Genomic DNA, 23,608 nt, shown 5'->3' with positions numbered 1-23,608 from the left:
AGCACAGCTTACTCTCTGTTACTTAATTACTCAGTCACTGCTGCCATTGTCATTTGACCACTGCTTCTGTGGGTAAGCTAGGTTTCAGGTACTGCTGGTAATGAACCATTGTTATTGGTTATGGAGACCATAACCAGTGATCCAAGTTTGTACTTGTAACGAATTTACAGATCTTCCACTCCTTCAGTCCACTATTAATAAATGGACACTAAATAAGGATACAATCGACAATCAGGCTCACTGACAATGTGACTTAAAGGGGGCAACTACATTGGCGTCTGGCCACTCAAAAGCACTCGGGGCTCCTGGCTGTTCCCAAAGACTAGTGTTTTTTCAACTTATGTTACTTTAGATCTAACAAATCATTTCCTCTTTAATATGATGATAACTAGGTAAATGGGTGCAGCCTATCCTCAAAATATACCATCACTGAATGATGTTCTGCATTCGCACACCGAGGATGGCTGAAGCACACAGGGAAACAAAGCAATGGCCACCCCCTCCCCCTCCCCCCTTTTTCCACAGTTTAATTATCTCAAGAGTGATCACTAATTATTCATCCAAACTGCAACTACTTCAACAGGAAAAAAACTTAGGGAACCCCTCTTTAAACAGCCCATAGCTCAGAGTATGGCACTGCAAGGACTAAGGGCAAGCAGAAGTGGGGAGTAGGAAGGGACATGCCTTCTATGCATCCCTGCAGCCCAGTGAGGGAAGAAGCAGAAGGCTCACAGGCTGCTGGCTGACTGCTCCTCTCCCAAACCCTAGACCTGAAGACAGCTGCTTTTCCATCCCTGCTACTGGAGTCCCATGTGTTGCCTCTCCCTCCAGTTCAGTAAGTGGTTTTCAAAGGCAGCTCCCCAGGCACCTGATTTCCTGCTTTGAGCTGGGCTGTTGTTTGCACCTGGGATCCATGCTGAGAGCTGGGCTACTGCCCAGCCTTCTTGCATACCTCTCAGACTGTCTCCAGGGTCCCTGGTCTCAGTTCCAGGATGGCCTGCTGCCTGGGCTCCCCACACCTGGGTCACCACTCTCAGCCAGATTGATGCCAAGCTCCCTATTTGGAACCTGGCTTTCCCATCAGCCCTGGTTCCCTGCTTTCAGAAAGGCTGCTATTGGTGGAGAGCTGCTAACCTGAAGGCAGCAAGGCTTCTGGCAGGGACTTGGTGGAGATGAGAGCCTGGGCTTTCCACACCCTCTATGTTGTCTCTCTTAAGCCAATAACGTGAGGAAGTGCACCTCCAGCAAGAGGAAGGTAATGAGGATGATTACTACTTCATCAATATGGTAGGTCAACTTATGGTTGACTTACGTTTGTGGAGTTGATATACCCTAAGTCTATAAAAGGGAAGGGGCACAGGACGTGCCTTTTTTATCAGTATCTCCACTGGTGAATGTGAACAGTAGCTTTTGCAAATCTCACTCCAAGGTGCATTTTTCTCTCTCATTTCTCCTAAGCAGCTAACTTAGCATTTGTTACTCCCATTGTAGTTGCAAGGATTTTCCACATATTTCATTGGCTAAGTCCCTTTGAGGATCTGGGTTTGAGAGTCTGGTGAGCCTAAGTACCATTTTTAGAAGTGAGTTAGTGCTAGATTTTAAGATGTTTAGTCACCTAAATGTGTATGGAATTGTCAAATGCATCTAGTAGTTGGCTTTTCAATAGCACCTCACCATCTAACTTCCAGCCTTTAGGTGCCTAAGTACCTTTGAAATCTGACACTTAGACTTCAAAATTTCACCTCTAGGTTTTGGGCAACCCTGACCCATCTTCCCTGAGAACTGATGTGTACTAGGCCCCATTAACATAATTCCAAATCTTAACAAGCTTGTTTGAAATATTCACACTCTCATAAACATGAAAATAAAGTGTAGCAGATACTGTGCTATTTGTGCACATACCAGGGTAAAGGACCAGACAGAAGCACAAATAGTGAAAACAAGCAGCAGAAATACACTCTGAAATCTTCATTCAGGAAACCATGTTATTTTGCCTGAGTTATTGCTCATTAGAGATACCAGATGACTGCTAATTGCAAAGATGCAGAACTACAGGGAGCTGTTTGGTCTGTTCATGTTCAAAGATGAAGTCAGCACTTAGGAAGATGATTCTATGGGGCTAGATTCACAAATGGTACTTAAGTGTTATAATTCCTTGCTCCAGGGTGTTGTGACACACAATACAATGTAAATTTTCTTGGGCCAGAGAGAGAGATTGACTCTAACTCTGTGGTTAGGGCAACCACATTGCATACAGGGAAGTAAGGTTAGAGCTTCTACTTCAATTAAGGCTTGATTATTTATACAAAGTGGATCAGCTTCAGCAAAAGAATCTGCAACCCCCAAATACCCATTCCATAGCTAGCACAGGAGGAGGACTGAGCTTGTCCTGTCTGAATCACTTGGAGGAGCAACAGAGACTATGGAGTTTGGTCTCCTTCTTCTTCCTATGCTGGCCCTTGTGACAGCAGCTGCTTGCAATGTGTCAAGTCTCAGCTGCTTGACAGAAACAATTGCCCTAGACTCTTTTCTCACTGCAGTCACCAGCACCCTCCTTACCCCAGGCTCTTCTCCCTATAACTGGTTGTACTTGTTCCTCTCGAAATCTCCACAGCAACTTTTTCCATCCAATCCTCACACAACATGAGCTAACAAAAGAGGAACCTTTTTATAACCAGTTTCAGCTGGTTCTTCCTTGTCTCCAGGTGTCCTGATTAGCCTAGTTCCCTTGAGTCTGCAAATCTCCTTAATTGGCCCCAGGCATTTTAATTGAGCTGACTTCAATGATTGATTGTTGCAGGTTTCTTGCTCATTTACTCTGGGGAAAAGGAACCTATTTAATCTACTGCTAATATATTTCCCTTCTATCACTTTACTGTAGTCTGCTACTTTGACCCTGTCAGAGGCCCCATAGACAAGATAGGTGAGGACCACCTACTCTGAAGATCCCAGCAAGACTTTACCACATGAGGACTTGAAGAAGCTCATTAGCTGCACAGCTGCATCAGGGCTCAGGTACCTTTGCACATTCCCACTGATGGAAATTTAGGTGTCTCTGGGGTTTTAGATTGCAGAGCTAGCTGAGTGGGGATTTTCTGAATGCCACTTTATTTTATCCACCTCAAGAAGTCTTCAGGGAACTTAAAGATTTTGGTGTCACAAATGTAGAGATTCAAACCATAATGTAAGAACGCATCTTTGGATTGGCATAACAGAGTAAGAGGTTAATTTTTCTGTTTTAACACACTAATTTAAACATATTTACACTTGCTATCTAATATCAGCCATCACTGCTGCCCCACTTCCCTTGCTCTCTGGAAAGTTATGAAAGAAGAGTTTATCATTTCTGATGGGATTACAATATAAATCACCCACAGATATTCAGAAATATTATACTACCTGTATGTGTTATGCTTACTGTGCATTTAAGTAAAAAATACATAACAAGGAAAAAAAGTCATTTGTGTGTGTCTTAGTCCATTTAAGCTGTTGAAAGGGTAAAAATTAATGAGACAAACTATTTTGTGTATGCATTCATATTAAAGAAATTAATTATATTAGAATAGGAAAAATTCTATAAAAAGCATTTAAATGCACAGAGTCTCACAGAGGTTTATGTAGTTAAAGATTTTTGTATACAATATTCTAGTTAATACACATATATTGCATGCAAACTTCTGTTTATACTGTGAAAGAACATTACATAACACAATAAGAAACAAAGGTGTCAAACAAGTTTTAAAATGTCAGTTCGTGAAATGTCTGTGTGAAATATTCCATAAGTAGTAGTAATTATTCAAGCCTGGTAACACACTGCTTCAAATTTATGTCCCTCATCTGTTTCTTTAAGAGCAGAAAAATCCGGATACACACCCTTTAAATCCAAATCAAATCTAAGTTTATTTACCTACCAAACTACTTCTACAAGGCCAGAAGATGACACTAATATGGGAATGATTGATTTTGACACATTGGACAAACTATTTGCTTAGCAGTGACAGGATTTTATCTAATTCCTTTTAAAGTCAGTGAAAGATCTTAGTTGCTTTCAGCAGGAGAAAGGACAGAGTGATAGCTAAAGATTTTAATTCTTTAACAGATCATACAGAACCCCACAGTTATGAATCAGCCAATGAATTACTACAGTTCACATTGTCCTATCAGTATTCTAATATCATTGGAATACAAATGTCTTCGAGAAAAAAACAGAAGTTTCTGTCTGGAAAATCTAAGTGAAATATTCCATTTCAGGTTGACACCAATCTCTGAGTCCCCCTGAGCCTTATGAGAGTTGCAGTTCTGAGTCACTCATGCTTCCCCCATATGTTCTGCTCTATAGCCTCCCTATGCCACCCATGATGTATTAGAATCCCGCCCAATTCCATTATTGGCAGCATCTCAGCCACAGGTAGAAGCCACAGTGTATCATGGCAAATGTAGTCCAGTTTAGGACCTGAGTCTACACGGAAAGCAAGATATGATATATCTAGAACCACAACTTCCATGAGGCACTTCCACCACTCAAGTTAAAAAAAAACAAAAAAACAAAGCAGTCATGTTGACATGAAATAAGAACAGCCCACTTTAGATAGGTAGGGTCATATAAAAATATAGAAATCTATGTCTGGGAGGGACATTTAAGCATCACATAGGTCATCCATCCGTGGTGAGCCAGGATCAAGGTAGACCTACATTAGGAGTGTGCACGCAGCCCTTTAAGGACTTCTTTGCCACTATGATTGCAAATTGGGGGGAAAAAAACCCTCCTGATTATTTTTGATGACCTGTGAACATCTAAAGCCCCAAAATGAACAACTCATATCTTAACAGCTAATAATATGTGATCTTGAAATCTTGGATAACTCCTGCTAGCATCCTCCAGAGAAAGACACAGTTCGAGAGCAAAAGTCAGGAACACAGTGGTACAAACATATTTGTAAAGAGTGAGGAACTAGAATATGTAAAAAGTTTATGAACATCTTCAAGTAGCATTACAAATCATTGTGTGTGCTCTGTTCTTAAAATTGGGGTTACAAAAAGTATGGTTTGACGTTATTCATGAAGGACCTTCTTGTATTCACATGCATTGTGGCTCTTGAAATACTGAGTTTTTAGCTGAATTGGAAAAAAATGGTTCTTCTTGCTGTTCTGGTTGCTGACCCCTCACTTAGACCATCCCTGATAGATGTTTGTGTCATTGATTGTTAAAAATCCATTCCAGCACTTTTCTAAGTATACGAATAGTTAAGACTTTTCCCTACACCCTTTTATCCAAGCTAAATCTCTCTTCCTGCAAATTAAGCGGATTAGTTCTTGTCCTAACTTCAGTGGATGAGAACAATTTATCACCTCTCTTTGTAACCATCCTTAACATAATTGAAGACCATCAGGTACTCGAATCTCCTTTGCCAAAAAATAATCATATCCCTTTTCAAACTTTTGCTGCTAAATCAAATTTTATTTGGATATCAGTTTTGATGCTCTCCTTTGGACTGGCTCCCCCTTATTTCCTGAAGCATGGCATCCACAACGGAACACAGTATTCTAGCTGGTGGACAGAGCATAGCAATTACCTCCTGGTTCTTACATATGACCCTTCTCCCCAGAATGACAGCAGGCTTTTTCACAGCTGCATCACATTGTTGGCTTATGTTCAATTTATGATCCATTATAACTGTAAAATCTTTTCAGCAATGCTATTGCACAGCTGCATTTAGTGTTTATGAAGTTAATGTTTACTTCTAAACTGAAGTGCTTTGTACTTCTTGCTTTTATCTTGTTGGTTTTTAGATCATTTCTCCAATTTATCAAGGTCATTTGGAATTCTAATCTTGTACTCCAAAATTCTTGTAATCCTTCCCTCCTTGACGGCATTTGCAAATTTTATAAGCATACCTTCTACTCCGCTGTCCAGAGTCATTAATGAAAATACTGAACAGTAATGGACCCAGCACACAGCCCTGCTAGATACATCCTCCCAGTCTGACTAATCATTGGTAGCTATTCTTTGGCTAATTTTTTTTCCAGTAGTTATTCACCTATCTTATCTTATTTCATTTAGATCACATTTGCTAATTTCCTTATGATAATGCTATGTAGCACTGTGTGAAAATCCTTACTAAAATTAAAATAAATCATGCGTACTGTTTCCCCCTGCCAATAAGGTCAGTAATCCTGTCAAAGGAGAAAATTAGGTTGGTTGTGTGTGCTTTGTACTTGACATATCCATGATGGATATTACTTATCTCCATCCCCACTCCCTTTAGGTGCTTAGAACTGTTTCATAATATGTTCCAGACTCTGTCCAGCTGTCACAGTTAAGTTGACTAGCCTATCATTTCCATGGGTCCTCTTTGTTCCCCTTTTCAAAGATAGCTACTATATTAGCTCTTCCACATTTCTCTCAGATCTGACCAATCCTCCATGATTTTTACAGGTAATTGATAATGGTCTCAATATTTCTTCCATTATTTTTTCAGTTGCTCTATGGTTAATTTAATCAGAGCAGGAGGACAACTGAAAAATTCCTTTGTCTGCCCACAACAGAATTCAGGAACTTCAGGAGATCCAATCATCCCAGTAACTCAGGTTCATGAATATGAACACCAGCGGAAGAGCTAAAGGGGACACAAACTGGGAGGAAACAAGGTTTCTTAAAAACTCTCTATTCTTCTTTGGATACAGATCTGGTCTCAGATCCAAAATTCGATTCACTGGACTCCAAAAGTGGACAGAAATAAAGAAAGCAAGCTCTTCTTGGAATCACTATGGGAGTCTGAGGAAGAAGAGCTGCAAGCCAGTCTGGAGAAATGTAATAATCTAGACTTCTCTTTTTTTTTTTTTTCATTTAAAGATAAAAATCACCTTCAGAACTGATGAAACTTGTGCCTTTCTCAAGATTGCCTGTTTCTTACTAGGGTTCAAGAAAGAGTCAGAAGCCAAATACAGTACATCAACCACTCAAGAAAAGGACCTATTGGATCCAGAGATGGGGCTGGAACTGAAGCAGGGGTGAAAGTTGGATTCAAACACTTGGACTGCACAGGACCTGGTGAAATATTAAAGATCTTTGGCCCCTGAAGCAAAAAGCCAGAACCAGCCTTGGTTATGGATCCATAGAGCCCCACAGTTCTGACATATTGGGTCCAGCACTGCTAGCAGTGACTGTCATTTCCCTTGCTGCCTTCTTTTTCAGAATTGATATAATCAAAGCTAAAAATACAGCTCTGCATTCTGTAAAAGGGAGTCTGCCATCTTCCATCAATGGTGCCCTCAAAGGCCTGACTGTCAGAAGAGGAGGAACAGGAACAGACCTGTTGAGAGTTCTGATGTCCTGGAATCTTTAAGCAGCTTTGATTTGCAGAAGGAAGTCAAGACACAACTGACCTCTCAGACCTTGGATTCAATGATTGCTTGATCCACAGGCTTTATACCAGTGATGGGCAACTTAAACCAGTGAGTGGTCCTCCTCCATCTCAGTGGGTCATAATAGTGTTGTATCCTAGACAGTCTCCCAGGATAGAGCAGTTTTGCTAACTGCTCTTTGCACCTAAAGTTTGTGGTGTGCACTGACTGAGCCATAGCAGAACTTTGAATGCAGAGAGCACACAGCTGTCATAATCACCATTGTGTGCAATTAGCATACACTTCACTTTGTATGCCCTTGCTTTACATGTGTACCATTAGTAATACCAGTGGGGGGGTCAGAACTATGCAGCTGGAAACTCGTGGAATCTGATAACTCTTCAGATGGGCAACACTGAATAAAATGTCTCTGGGGCCACACACACAGAACCCGATGGGCCACATGCAGACTCTGTTCTTTCCTATATATTTTATCCCTGTCTTTAAGACAATGTCTAAACTAACTCCTCTGCCGTGTTTGGCCAAAGTCAATCACAACATAAGCACAGAACAAACACAATCTTATCCAGCTTGTGTCTTTCTTTGCACTTTACACTTTCCGTGGTTGCATCTATACTGAGATAAATTTGAATTTTTAAGGCGGCTTGATATTACCATGTGACTGTCTTCACTTTAAATACTATTAGTTCGATTTTGGGAGAGCTAATATCGAGATTACAATATAGCCATTACCTCATGGGTATAGCATCAAGCTCAAATTCAGAAGTTCGATTAAAGGCCAGTATGGAAGCACCACAGCTTAAAATCAAACGTATTAGCCTCCAGCAGTGTCCTGTATGTAACCCACAATGTCCCTCCACTGCTCCACTCTGGCTGCTGCTCTCCAGGCATGCCAGAATTAGGTAACAGGAAGACTGTGAGTTTCAAAGCAGAAGCAGCAAGCCTGTGGCTGTGGGCTCATGTTTGCATGACAGCCTGAGAAATGTCTTTCTTTCTTTCTTTGCAATTAGTGCCTTGAGTGCATCAACTCATTACAAATAATCCCTGCAGGGAGTTCATGGTTCTCTCTCTCTATGCTTGTGTTTTTTTTCTGCGCTGCCCAGTGCCAGCCGCTGCCCCACCACACCACGTGGCAACAAGGCTGTTGTGGGGGTCGTGCTTACATAAGATGCTGAGAAAGTTCTTCTCAGTGGTTTACATTTGTGTGTGAACCCCTTTCCGTTGCCCATAGGTGCCACACAGTTGGGGTCTTTCCTGTGCTCAGCCATATCACATGGTAGCCGTCGACCCAATAAAAGGATGTGCTTGCCTTTTAGTGCTGTACATGCTGCCAGGCAGCACCATATCCTAGCTTGCGTGTGTTCAGGGATCCAAAGGCAGGAAAGATATTGGAAGCTTCCAGCCACCAGGGGGAAGACTCCCTTGGCAGATAAGACAGTCAGGGGGGACCGCTTCAACTGGCTCCCCACTGAACCCCGTCCTATGCCCCTAGCATGGGACCACTGGGGCTTGCAGCCACTGATGGGAAATCTCCCCCCAGTGGCTAAGATAGCTGGGGGCTTGCTGCTAAGGTGGTTGTGGGGTGGGGACTACTTTAGCTACTTCAACATTCCAAGTGGCTATGCAGCCAGAGACTGCCGCACCTCCCTCCAACCTGCCAAAAATATTTTTGGGAGCTTGCTGTCCATTGCTGACACCTGCTGGTTTGATATTTTGGTTATAAATTTTTTTGCTAATATCGCCTGTCTGTCTTCATATTTTGACCCCCTCAAACACAGGGTGGGACTGGGGGACGGGGAGGTAGTTGAGATTCCTGTTTCCATTATAAGTTCATTGTATGATATTTCACTGCCTTCAACCATGTTGGCAATATCTGTGTAGTGAAGGGAAAAGTCAAATCTTTGTTCCAAGACATTTCTATCCTCTTTCTTCTAACTTTGAGAATACACTCTTGGTCCCTGTATTTTTTCAGGGATTGGATGCAATGATGGGAGTGGGGACACTCAGTGGATGGCCAGTTGAGAACACAGTCATTACACAGAAGTCTTATAATGCACCGGAAAGCCAAACTCTCTCCCCTCAGCAATCTCTTTTCCTACACTTTTCTATCCTCTTTCTTCTAACTTTGAGAATATGTCAGGGTCCCTGTATTGTTTTCAGGGACTGGATGCAATCACAGCTGATGGCCAGTTGAGAATTCATCTACGGAACAAAGACATTTCTGTAAACTTTTTTGCCATCTCTGTGGATGCCATACTTTTCCTTCTTTCCAACAGGAAAAATGGATGTTTGCTTACCATGGGAGGGGAAATGAGGAAAATACAATGTGGGAAGATGATCTCAAAGACCAGTGAGCACACCCAGAATGCTACAGGTATGAGGGAACTGTGGGATACATTCCCACAATAGACTCCTGCAATAGTCAATGTTTGCCAATTGAGTGTGGCAGCAAAAAAAGTTGACTTTGTGAGGAGCATGTGGGGAGGTGAGGACGGTCATATTCAAACCTATGAGTTCCAGAATTACAAAATTGATATTAATAAATTTGAATTTATCTCATAGCGTAGACTCATCCTGAGAAAAGGAAGCTAGAAGACCAGAGCTTTCAAGAAGCAAGAGCCAGGAGACTGGGCAGACAGACCAGAGATAGTAATTCATTTTTATGAGACTGTAACTATATGTGTAGCATGTTTTTGATGAAGTAATTGTAACTGTTATTTTGAAATGTGAAATTCATATTTTATGGATTTTTCTGAAAACAAACATTTGATCTAAATTAAACAAACTGATTTAAATAAAATTTCAACTTTAATTTTTTCATTAAAAATAATTAAGTTTTATACACTCTGGCCTGTTCATTAACAATAACTATCACAAACCAACAGATTTGCTTTTACAACTACTATTAATGAAGAATTCCTATGAACTCTTTATCATGCTTACAGTATTAAAGGCATATAGAACTACGTCTACCCAAGAGGGTTTTGTCAACAAAACTTGGAGAATCTATACAAAAAATGTGCTTTGTTGACAGACTGTCAACAAAAGTTGGACTTCCACTGACAGCTTGCTGCCTCTCCACAATGAGGAATAATGCTTTTGTTGACAGTTTGTCAACAAAAAAGCCATTTAGACACTCTGGGGGGACCCTCTGCCAATGGACAGGGTTTCTGTCCACTGGGCCATCCTGCTTGCTGAGCTTCCAGTTGGCCCATCTATTGAGAAAGCCACTGGGCAGTCTAGCCACTTTCTTTCAAAAGAGAGGATTGGTCTTTTGATCCACTTGTATGCGTTCACATGCTCTGTCAACAGAAGTTTTGCCAGTATATCTTTTCCAACAAATAACTTCTGTCAACAAACTGCTGTAGTGGAGACATAGCCCAGGTGTCTGACAACATAGGGGAAAAAAATGATCCAAATTCAGGTTAGTGTTACAGTAAGGTTTTGACAAAACAAAAAAGCAGTCCAGTAGCAGTTTAAAAACTAACAAAATAATTTATTAGGTGATGAACTTTTGTGGGACAGACCCACTTCTTCAGATCATAGCCATACCAGAACAGACTCAATATATAAAACACAGAGGTCCAAAAACTGTTATCAAGGTTGGCAAATCAGATCAGCAGGGGGCAGCGGGGAGGGGGGGGAGTTAAGAGTTAGACAAAACAAAGTATGTAAAAGAGTCCTTTATAATGGGCCAGGTAATTACTACATGGTTTGAACCAGGACAGCAATGTGTCAAATTTGAATATAAATGATAGTTCTGAGCATTCCCTCTGTAAACGGTTGTTAAAGTAAAATTTTGAGTGTGGTTGTTAATGATAAGCAGATATAAAACAAGCTAAGACAAACCTTGTCATTAATGTAACTTTATCTATGTTTCAGCGCAATGACATTCCTTGCCAGATACACCAAAGTATCTACAGTCATTTTTTTTAGTATAGTTGTGCATGTCAAACAGAAATTAAGAAGGAAAGATGGCTCTTTATCATTAATACTCCATGTGAATCCCAGCAGTGCACCAGAAAAAAACTGTCAATTACATTGGTCACTGTGACGATTAAATCCTGATATGACAGCTGTTCAATAAGACGTACTATTCCTGCGGTAGGCTTAGAAACTATAAATGCCATGTTTTACATGTAATGGTGTATCTCCTTCCTTCCCTTCCACCCCCCATGCACTCCTCTGTCTCTTTACACCACCAGTTATATTTTCACTACTGTATATAATAGAAAATGCTAAATAAACCCTGCAAAAATCCTCAGAAATTGTCATTGCTGTCACTCAACATAAAAAGAAACCACACTAGTTTTGAGGATTGAAAGATGTTTGGTTAATATAAAACAAATTAAATAATGTATACTTAAACTTGCTGGAGCATGAGCTATCCTGTACTCTCCATTTGATATTTCCTCCAATTTCAAAACAAGTTCTTCACTCAGAAAACTGATGGCTAAACCTCCTGAATTTATCTGTGACTCAAATATAAATATCCAAATACTGTATGAAAGATTTTTCCACTTTTATAGTTACAGCAGCCAAAAAATCAAAATTATTCATGAGTGCTGGATCCCACCTAATCTCAAAATATTTCCAGACAAAAGAAGAATAGCTATATTTGAATACATTTTGGATAAGTACTTGAACCTCTCAAAATCTTTACAGGATCACTTCTTGTTCTCATAATATGAACCCAAGTAACACAGAAATCAAATAAACTATCAGAAGTTCTGAAAACAAATAAAAAACACATTAAAATGCCATTTTGAGGGCTTATGCAAAATACATGATTTTTTTTTTTTTTAATATGAGAGTGAGTTTCAGGACTGCTAAGGACTCAAGGGTGCCAGATGAGGGCGCAGTCCAACCTGTAGTTAGTTATTCATTCAGCTTGATATTTGTATGATTATATCGGTTTGTGCCTTAACACAAGCCTAACGGTATCAAATATAGTCAAAGATGTGTAACTCTAGCAGCCTAGCCATAGTCTCATACCATATAGGAGATGGGGAGATGGAAAGAGACATTCATCAAATATCCAATTGTATTTTTATCTTGATAAAAACAATGTAATTATTTGATTACATTGATATTTTATATAATTCTTTATTTAAGCTATTATGACAATTAGAAGCCACATTTTCAAAAGAGCTCAGCAAGTAATAGTCTCAATATTGGCAGTGAGCATTGACCTCTTTGAAAATTCAACTCGGAATCTATACCATCTTGTTGTTGGTGACTGAGTTCAATTTTATGGTCTACATTGGCAGAAAGAGCCTTGAACCATCTTGGGTCCATGACTTTAGGAGTGGATAATAATACCTGAAAAAGTGCCTAAGCGAAGTGATGGACTGTTATGCAGAGGGTGATAGCCTTGAACACTGCAGTAAATATGACTGTGCTTGGAAGTACATACAGCTCAGATATATGACCTATGAATTGAATTTCTGAGTTGGTGTTTTGTAATGTCTAAGAGCGGAAAGGACTATATAAGGGCATGTGCAAGAGCGCGCGCGCGCACACACGCACAAAACTAGTGACTGAAAGCCATTAAGGCTTCATTGGGTTAAATGTCAAATGACTGTGCCTCTTTGAGGACAGCTCTCTTTTGGATAGCCTCACTGGCTGAGCAGGAAACTTTATTTTGATGGCTTAACAGTTTAGTGCCCTGTTTCAAATATAATTGATTAATATGGTAATAGGGTCCAAGTATAAAAAAGAGTGTGGCTTTCATAAAATGAGAGATCACAGTGAAACAGATTCTCTGGGAGGCAAAATAGGATCAGGAATGATCCTGAGAGTGCCCTGACTTCCTACAAGAACATAAATTCAGGCTGTTTTTCCCCGGTAACTCAGGAGTGAATCCCAAATAATTTAACTTGTAATGAAGTGTAAGACAGATGAGACTATAAATGTTCCGGTAGACTGTTTGTTGTTTCTAAATTATTTTCCTTAATGTTTTGTTCCATTTTTTAATAGACATATTAGTTTTCAGAAAGCTGATGGTCACTATATGGCTGGTCACAGACTCCCAAAAGCAGAAGCGCAGGTGTCCAGTTAACCTGCACAGTAATAAGCAACTGAGTTTGATGGGGCATTAGCACCTAAGGGGATACTCAGAAAGAGACCAAATAAGAGAAAAAAATGCAATCAGCTCTACAACTGTGACTGTGATTGAACAAGACTCATTTTAGAGCCACAGTATAATAATCAGTAGGCATAATATATTTTGAATATCACAGACTTTTACACACAGATGAATGTTACATGTCATTTCATTTCAGGTTCAGTTATGCTTGAAAATTGTATTGAGTGGCTCATATAAAATATTAAAAAGATAAGATGCCACCTGGGAGACTTTGATCTTCTATGGAAACTGGAAACATTCTTCTTTTATTCCAGACAAAGAATGATAGCTCTACCTTGTTCTGTTCTTTTAAAAATCATTACACACACGCCTAATTATAGTGATCGAAGTTCCACAAGTTTGTCTGTATCTAAAATTATACCCAGTGCTGTTATTTTGTTATACTGTAGCTATCCTCTTGAAGAGTTCTCAAATCGGAATTTTTGCTATTTAAGACCAACTAACTCTAGGTCTGGGTTGGTATTTCTTGTTTTGCCTTTTATAACAATCCCAGCTATGTCTTGTTGGCAAGTAATGAAAACCCAAGTCATTCCTTCACTGAACACAACTATAAACTAAACTGTGAGCTAAGAATCGCACTGAACCTCTTTCTCCACTGCTTTCTATCTCAGGAAGAATTTTGTCTACTGATTTAAGACATGATGTATGTTTCCCCCTACTGGTCAATCAGTACAGCACAGGAGATCACTGTACAGTCTCGGAGAACTATCTCACCGAACTATGTTGTGATGTAACTGATGAAGGTCAAGGAAAAGAAGGTAATTACAAAAGAAAAAAGTAAATGTTTCTGGTCTTGCTGGTCACTGAAAAACGTGGATACAATAACAACTTTAATATGATTGAACAAAAATTTATGCATTATATACTGATTCCTTTCACAGGAATGGGGAAACCGGCAATCCAGAAAGACTGTGTGAATACTCATCCAAAAAACTGCAGTTAGGTATAGCACTATGAGCCAAGGTAGTAGACATAGAAGTGAGGAGATGATAAAAGGCTACAACCTTATGAAATGTCTTTTTACAGTAAACTTTCATATCCAGCATTCTATCATCCACAACTCTCAAATAACCATCATTTTAACCATAAGTAATAATAGTTGCATTTTCCTGATGAACAGTTTAGTGGAAGTAAATACAAATAAAGGCAGCAAATGCAGTATAAGAAGAGTGTACAATATCACTGTTACTAAATAAAGTACTCTGCATACATTTGTTTGTTTCTTAACATCCAATCTTGTTTTTCTTTAGTGTTATGCATTGCTAGATGTACCACCCTATTTTCCAGAATATTTGAATATCCAGCAACCTCCCAGTTCTGGGGCTGCTGGATATGAAAGTGTTTATTGTATTGCTCTTTATTTCATACCACATCCATATTTTCATTGGCTTTGTACTGAGCTAGTTTTCCCCAAACATTTAGGAAGTATGAGAAAGATATACGTAAGTATTGTTTGGTGTGAAATGTGGTAGAAAAGTTACATATTGACACTACCTTGCTGCTTGTGGCGATCATAAATTTGAAGTCCAAACAGAGGTGGTCGCTCTCTTCTTAACAGTGTTACATTCCCCCTTATCAGATCCAACTGAAAAATAGAGCCATTCATATAATCTGTCCAGAAAATATAATTTCCATGATGTGATAGCCCAAAAGGATGATTCAGCTCTTTCCCATTGTAGACTGTCTGCAATGAAATGAATATTGGTCAGAATTAAAGTGCTTTCGTAAACATGTCAAAGTTGGGAAAAGATGACAGAAAGATCAGAAATGAGCAAATCTGTCCATAAATATAAATGCTTCATTCAGAACATACTTTACAAAGTTTGATTCAAAATTACTTGAAATTCCAATACCCCAACTTGCAACAGCTGTTTAAAGAGCTTGCTGGGCCATTATTGTTGATTTTCAGGAAGTCTTAGAGGACTGGGGAAGTATGAGAAGACTGGAGAAAAATCTATTTTTCTGTCAGCTTTTAAAAAGGATAAACAGGGTAACATAGGTAATTACAGGCCTGTCAGCCTGATAGTGAACCCTGGCAAGATAATGGAGTGGCTGATAAGGGACTCAATTAATAAAGAACTAAACAAGAATAATATAATGAATGTAAATCACAGATTTATGGAATATAGGCCCTGTCAAACTAACTTGATTTTTTTAATGGCTATGAGTTCACTTGATAAAAGGTAATAATACCAACATAATACATCTGATTTGGTACCACACCCCCTTTTCATTAAAAACAGAATGATATAAAACTAACCTGGCACACATTAAATAGATAAAAAATTGGCTAACTGGTAGGTCTCAAAATGTAATTTTAAATGGAGACACACAGGGCTGAAAATTGAAGTTAAAGAAATTCAGACGTGAAATAATATGCAAAGTTTTAATGACGAGAGTAATTAACCACTAGAACAATTTACACAAGGTGGATTCTCGATCAGGTGTTCTCCTCTCCCCCAAAAAGGAAAGATCTGGCTAAGGAACTATTTTGGAAAGTTCTATGGTCTCTGTTGTACAAGTGGTTAGACAACTTTATCATAATGGTGCCTTAAGGCCATAAAAATCGCTGTTCCTAGTAAGTGTAGCTAGTTACATCAATTAGCAGACTCCATAATCCAGTGTCTGTGCATTACAACAATCTTAAGCACTAAACTACACAGTCCATGGGAAGCAGTTTTACTAGGTGAGCCGAACAGAAGGCTCCCACTGGCAGAGCCAGAAGATGTTGTGTTAAATCTGTCTACTGGAAGTCTCTCTATAGCTAAGAGGCTCAATCACAGCACAGTTCACTGCAGCATGAGAAAACTGAACTTCAAAAAAAAAAAAAGAGAGAGAGACAGCTTTGTATCATCACTTCTGAAGCCAAGCAAAATGCCATGCCATGTTCTCCTATAGGAGAGTCCCAACCACATAATTTTCAATGCAGCCTACGCCAGCATCCCACAGGGTTTACTTATAGCAGCCTGGCAGGAGTAGAAGGGAAAGAAAACTTTGAAAAAATATTTTTAACACAACACAATATGATTCAGAGAATGGAGAAGCCTGTGGACAAAACAGCGGCATATTTCTTTTACCTTTCTGTCAGTTCCATTCAAAAATATTCTTTCAATGTGATCATAATAGGCATCACACCAGTACAATACATTCGTGTGATAGTCCAGAGTTAAACCGTTTGGCCACAGCATCTTTGATGTCACAAAAATCTGCCGGTTGTAACCATCCATCCATGCCTTCTCGATTCTTCCCACACTGTCATCTATTTCATCCTCCTCCCAGTCTGTCCAATACATCCATCTATGAAATTATAAATAAAAGCATTCAGATCTCATTTGAACCACCCAATTTATATTTTATAAAGCCTACAATGAAAAGTTTGCAACTTCATACAGTTATTCTAGTTTGCTTTAGTTTTTTGCGCGACTGACACCTGCTAATTCCTTCAAATGAATAACAGAACTTGCAAAAAAAATAGCCTTTGGTTCAGTGTCATTAAATTATTCTTACACACACACACAGAGACTATAATCAATTAAGTGATTAAAAAAGTGAGAAGACTGATATGAGAAGTCCAGGTACTATTAATGAGCTGCTACAGACTTTATTTTATCTCAGCAATTATGATTTTTCTTAAGACCAGGAATTGGACTGACTTTGTTCCAAAGGGTAGAGCTGTACTGGGCTTATTTGGCAGAGTCTAATTTGTCTTCTTGATGCAAATAATCTGCTTTTCTGTATTGCTGCTTAACACTATCGAAAACCCCACATCCCATGAGTAAACTGCATAGAAGTTTAATAACTTGAGGCTAAGTGACCTTGAAACTTTGAGTGCCACTTCTATTGCATAATAAAAGATGACATCTTTAAAAATGTGTTGATTGGTTTATAACTTACACAGATATAAGAAAGAAAATGTAGTCTCTCATTTCCTAGTTCTGGTGAGCAATTTTTTTTAAATTAGACACCCCTTTCTCTACATGCAACTATCAGCCCCCTGCCTCCAACCTGTCTAATGTAATCCAAACTAATGGAAATTTTGGTAGTGTTCATATGAGGGGGAAAAGAAAATTGGCATGTGTAAGAAGTGTTTTGGAATGTAAAAACTTTATTGATTGGGAAATAAATGCGAATATACATACATAAAAACAGTAACGTATTTCAATATTTTAATGAGATGGATGAGCCTGACACCCAGAAGCCTATTGTATTGTGTCCCCCCTTATGAAATTTCATACCACCTGAGGGGGCCTGTCCCCCACTTTGCACATCTCTGGCCTAGTTGTATGCAAAACGAAGTTTCCATTATTCATGCACTGCCTGCTGAATTGATCTGGTCTTAAGGTTTTGATGCAGAAGTGACTGGTTATATTTCCTATTCTCATTTATGATACTAGTAGGCCATATTTATTTTTCACTTGAGTTTTCTTCACAACTTTCCTGGAATACAAAGGACTTGTGTAAATTTCTTTAGTCAGCTAATGCACTTTGTTTCAATAGATAATTTTAATTGCTTTATAAATGACCAACATACATCCATTTTCTTGCATCTCTTCTGTCCCTTTCAGCTCAAAGTGCACAAAGAAGGTTTTTATTGCTTTAATTTTATGATAAAAGTAAAACCAAATTCAATAGCTTGGACTAATACAGTATACTACAAATCGGACTAGAATAACCATTGGTTTCACCATAGAAACAGTGAATCTTGTGCACTCTCTCTCCAGGATTGAAATAAACATTTTATCCTTCAATACACTACTTACTCTACTGAAAGGCCTAATAAATCACTGTATTTTGCAAACATTTACAAGGCTTGCTAAAAAGCAAATACTTTTTTTTTAATTTTATGCCACTGCTTTTTGTAGCTATCTCCAATCATATGACAATAAATGCTGAAAGTGAATGACATTTGTATTAACATATGTTTTAACTGAACATCAAAATACAGTTAGTGCTTTACAATACATTTGCAATGCCTATCTCTACTATTCTGAAGATAATCAAAAAGGCCATAATAAGCCTTCTCCCTTAGGAAGAACTTTTATGAAGGAGTATAATCATGGAAGTGTGTTATTTTATTAGAAAAGTTCACTGCATTATATCGTTTTCCAAATTATGTAGCTTCATGCAGTGCCTTTCTCTGTTGCATATTTAACTGGTGGAATTCAGTGAGCTGGAACATTTGCTAAAATAGTTCCAGGTATGGTGATGATTTGGGGTATAATTTATATCACTACAGGCTGAGCCTCTCTAGTCTGGCATCCTTGGGATCTGGCTGGTACCAAATGAGAGAATTTGCCTAACCATGGGAGGTCAATATTGTCTCGCAGCATTACCAATAGTTCTTCTGCTTACCGGACTCTTAAAATACATTAAGAGGTAAATTACAGCTAAATAACAGCACAGAACACAGACACAGGACTGGTTGGTGGCTGTAAACAAACTTTATGGGACAACAGGAAACCTGGCCACACCCATGAAAAGTGATCCTCTGGCTAACTAAAATTGTGCTGGGCTATGGTTTGTCCCAGATAAGAGTGTGCTGAACTAGGATATGCGCTGGATGTGATGAAGTGGGTCTGTCCCACGAAAACTCATCACCCAAAAGTCATTTTGTTAGTCTGTCAAGTGCTACATTTCTGCTATTTTGTTTTGTTGGAATACAGACTAACACAGCTACCTCTCTGTTACAATTGGACTAGAGAGGTTCATCCTGTACGACACGACAAACTAATTATGATCTTCCTATGATAGTTAGCCTTCTTCAGAAGGCAAAACTTGGAAATGAATAACTGAAAATGTAAATAAATGCAAGTGTTAGCAACAGTACTTTATTTCTGGCAGTATGTGCCAGTGCTGCATGCCAACACCTACTCACCAGGATTCAGAAGGAACCCAGCTGTGGGGCAGGGGGAAGGGAAGGAGAGAAGGTAAGAAGTCAAACCAGCTCCTTAATTTTTTTTGTTTAAACGAATAAAAGCATCAGTCAGGAATATAGCCATCAGCCCAGCCAATGAGAATTTTCTTCATCAGTTACTCCACAGTGAGACTTTATAAAACAATCTTGCCATTTGGGTCATGAATTTGTATTACCTCAACATAAGGTTATTTTTATCATTTTGGCCACTGCTTAATTTTGCCAGAAATGAAACTTATCATCTCTGGTGAATTTATTAAGTCAATACATTTAAGTACACTTTTATAACATATAATAAAATAAACTTGAGATATATGGAAAGGAAGATGAAAGGTTGTGTCATTGTACACATTTGATTGATCTACGGCAATTTATTTTTCAAATGCACTGCATTCACAGGACACACCCAAATATTTATAGATGATTTTATTGAAACTATTATGAGTGCTTGGTTGTTTTCTGTTATTGTTTATTCCTGATAACCAGTATGTCCCCTGCCACATCGGTGATAATATTCATATGATATTTATTCTAAGAGTTCTCTGCTTTTTCAGTTAAAAAAAATTGTATAGGATTACACCATCCCTTAGTATGCTTAAAAATCCCTAGCTAGTCTCCTTAGCAAATAGATTTCTGTAGTAATGAAAAGGCAAACTATCCTTCTGAATAAATTTAAAAGAAACTCTGCCTGCTACAGTAACAGAGTAACAGTATATTTACATTGAAACAAATGTTAGTATATCCTAATTGCAGCTGCTGCAATCATGTTCCACATATGATGATGCAAAGGCCAAGAATTAATACAATCCTTGGCCTTTGCATCATCATATGTGGAGCATGATTGTAACAGCTGCAACTAAGATATACTAAAATTTATGTAAAATTTACAAATATATAGCAAATACTACTTCACATTATAACACTTACTGCATACAGAGAACTGTAGATCCATAACTACATGCTTCAAGGAATAAGCCATTCTCTAGCAGAAATTATCCCACAGCTGCTCGCTCTGGGGTTCTTGCAACCTCTTTTGAGGTAACTGGTGCTGGACACTCTTGGAGAAAGGGTATTAGACTACTTGGACCCTGTTTCTGATACACTGTGACAATTCTGCATTAGTGCTTATGGTCCCACATAAAACAATAAATATATAATATTGATTAAAGTGTATTACACCATTTCATGGTTAATGTCATGCCTTCTAAAAAGGGGGAAATTATGTTGAATTCCAATACTCCCAGTTGTGTTCTTTCACTGCGGGCATTCTAACAAGTAAGTAGACTGAAGGCTGTGACCAAAAGTTATAGCCATTCCAGATGGAAAATACATATATATATATATATATATATTTGTGGCTCAGTGTAACCCATTCAGACAAGACGAACACCTCTCAGAGATGGCCAAGATGGTGCTTGGTCTTGCTTTGAATGCAAGGGACTGGACTCAATGACCTGTAGATTGTCCCTTCTGGGTCTATGATTTTCTAGGGCCAGAGTTCCTGTATAAACTATTACAAGCACATGTATTAACAAGTGTTCCATTTCAGTAAAAAGTTAGCAGGGCACTGTGTAAACTTATAGGTAGCTAGACAGTGCTCTATTAGCTGCATGTGTTTAAGGATTTAACAAAAAACAAGCAGTGCTGTAGCACCTTCAAGACCAACAAATTTATTCATTTGGGAAGACTAAAGAGCACATTATTTATTTCAAATTCAACTGTTAGCATATTGCATTGGCAGTTGAGTTTTCCTTCTCAATATGAATAACGTAAGGCTTTGCCAAAAAAATTTGGTTTTGACCAATCTGTACTTAGATTTAGAAACAAGTGTGGATTACAGTACAGTAGAGTCCCCACATTTGCCAACTTAAGGTTAGCAAATTCAATTATTCATGAGCGGTTGCCTCCCTGGGGCTCCAGGGCAGGGAGCAACAGCAGCCACTGATTCCCCCAGCACTCCAGACAGGAGTGCAGGCAGCCACCGCTTCCCAGTGCCACAGGTCAGGCAGTGCTGATGGCTGCCACTTCCCGGGGCTCCAGGGCGGGGTGCACCAAAAGCTGCCACTTCCCTGGGGCTCTGGGGTGGGGAGCACCAGCAGCTGCTGTCTCATTAGAGCTCCGGGCAGAAGCCCCAGCAGCCAGGGTCCACATGGGGAGAGCCGGAGCTATCACTTCCTGGGGCTCTGGGGTGGGCAGTGCCAGTGGCTGCCACTTCCTGGGGCTCTGGGGTGGGGAGCACTGAAAGCTGCCGCTTCTGCAGGGCTCCAGGGCAGGGCATACTGAAAGCTGCTGCCTCACTGGGGCTCCAGGCAGGAACCCCAGCAGCTGGGTTCCAGGTGGGGTGAGCCACCAGCTGCCACTTCCCAGGGCTCCAGGCAGGAGCGCCATTGGCTGCTGCTTCCTGGGGCTCCTTGACGGGCAGCACTGGCAGCTGCCACTTCCCAGGGCTCCAGAGTGGGAGTGCCAGCAGCCGCTGCCTTGCTGAGGCTCCAGGCAGGATCCCCGGCAGCTGGACTCCAGGCAGGGAGTGCCAGCGGCTACCATATTCACGAAATTCAACATCTGCAAGGGTACTCAACACAGAACCCTTCCAAATGTTGAGACCCTACTGTATTTAAATCTGTATTTCATCCCTGATCCCTCTCTAATTCCCATCGCCTATGCCTAGATTAAAGGGATTTGTCAACAGAAGGCTTTTTCAGAAGATATCTTCAGACAAAACTTCTGTCAACTGATCGCTGCCAAACTGTCAACATCAGAAAGGGCTGCCCAGTGTTCCAGAAGCCGTGTCTGTCGACAAAGGGCCCCCTGGAACACCCAGACTGGCTTTCTGTCAACAGAGGTCTTATTTCTCGTGCAGAGCAGGGTATAGCTGTTGGAAAAAGTGCTTTCTTCTGTCAAGAAGGGTCCTGAAGCATCTGATGAAGTGAGTCTGTGCTCACGAAAGCTCACGCTCAAAACTTTTCTGTTAGTCTATAAGGTGCCACAGGACCCTTCGTTGCTGTTACAGATCCAGACTAACATGGCTACCCCTCCGATACTACTTCTGTCAATTTACTGTCGACAGAACACCTTGGGAATCTGGATGCTTCATGGGTTTTGTTGCCAAAACAGCTGTTTTGCTCACAAAATCCTCTAGTGTAGACATAGCCATAGATGGCAGTGGGATTTGTACCTTTCAGATAGAAGTTATGATATGTCCTCTGTGCTTTTTGGAAGAATGCAGAACACCAGAGATTTAAGTGCTTAATACGTAGGTCTGCTAGCTTCTCTAACATGCATAATTCTCTCTCTATTTCTAAGAGCAGCTGTGTTGTTCAGAAACAGAGGAATTTAACCCTAAATGCATTCATATTGGAGACAATTTTTAGTTAAATAAAAGTGAAATTAATTAAATGACTTCATACCCATTGACAGGATCGACAACAATTCCTCTTGGGTGAGACATATCTCCCTCTAACAAAGTTTTTCGGCTTTGAGAGGCTTTCTCCAATCTGGCTACAGTAATTGTTTTCCTGTGGCCATCATTTGTCCAGTATAGATTATTTCCAATCCAGTCCACTGCTATGCCTTCAACATTATCAAGATCTGATTAAGAAAAAGTTTGAATTACTATTATATGTTAGTGTTCTGTTTATTTTCAGCTAATCATCAATGGATAAAATACAAATAAAGTTTACAGTTCTTTTGCTAATTTGGCACTAGGTTGAATCTTTGCACAAAATCCTCAGTAAGGGGTGGAGAACATCTGACTTGTCCCTGTGAATGCATTAGTTACAATGTCCTGAACTTTTCAAGTTCTACTGGCTTTCAATGGTATGCCTAGGCTCCATAATGTGAAACTATCTGGATTGTTGCCTTCTCTTGGATCCTCTCCACAAGAAGCTTCTGAAACCACAATATAGACCCCCCCCCCAGTCCCTGTCTCCCCACACACACCCCCAAAAAAATCCAGGATTCAAAGGAACTAAACACCTTCATTTTTACCTTGTAAATTAAAAATTGCAAATTATGAGTGTAACATATCTAATACCAGTTAAATCACCACCTAACTACACTCATTAGCTAAATTCACCACTGGATAATGTTGTGGTAATATTACATTACTCCAATAAATTACTTTTAATAGCAAATTGATGGTTTTTTTTTAAAAACACATTTTTCTAAGTTAGCATATAAAG

The 23,608-nt window shown here is 39.5% G+C and overlaps 1 protein-coding gene across 1 annotated transcript in view; it reads right to left on the bottom strand.

Annotated features, from left to right (window-relative positions):
* LRP1B (LDL receptor related protein 1B) overlaps nt 1–23,608 on the bottom strand; it is a 1,349,009-nt gene that overhangs the window by 559,022 nt on the left and 766,379 nt on the right. Inside the window, exons 12-14 of the mRNA XM_075000767.1 lie at nt 22,835–23,015; nt 16,591–16,810; nt 15,008–15,197 (exon numbers count right to left, since the gene is read on the bottom strand). Of these exons, the coding sequence (XP_074856868.1) occupies nt 15,008–15,197; nt 16,591–16,810; nt 22,835–23,015 (591 nt within the window). The remainder of the gene's footprint in view (nt 1–15,007; nt 15,198–16,590; nt 16,811–22,834; nt 23,016–23,608) is intronic.

This window comes from Carettochelys insculpta, chromosome 8 (assembly GCF_033958435.1).
Source record: "Carettochelys insculpta isolate YL-2023 chromosome 8, ASM3395843v1, whole genome shotgun sequence".
NCBI classification, from domain to species: Eukaryota; Metazoa; Chordata; order Testudines; family Carettochelyidae; genus Carettochelys; species Carettochelys insculpta.
This window is presented reverse-complemented; position numbering and strand designations above follow the sequence as displayed.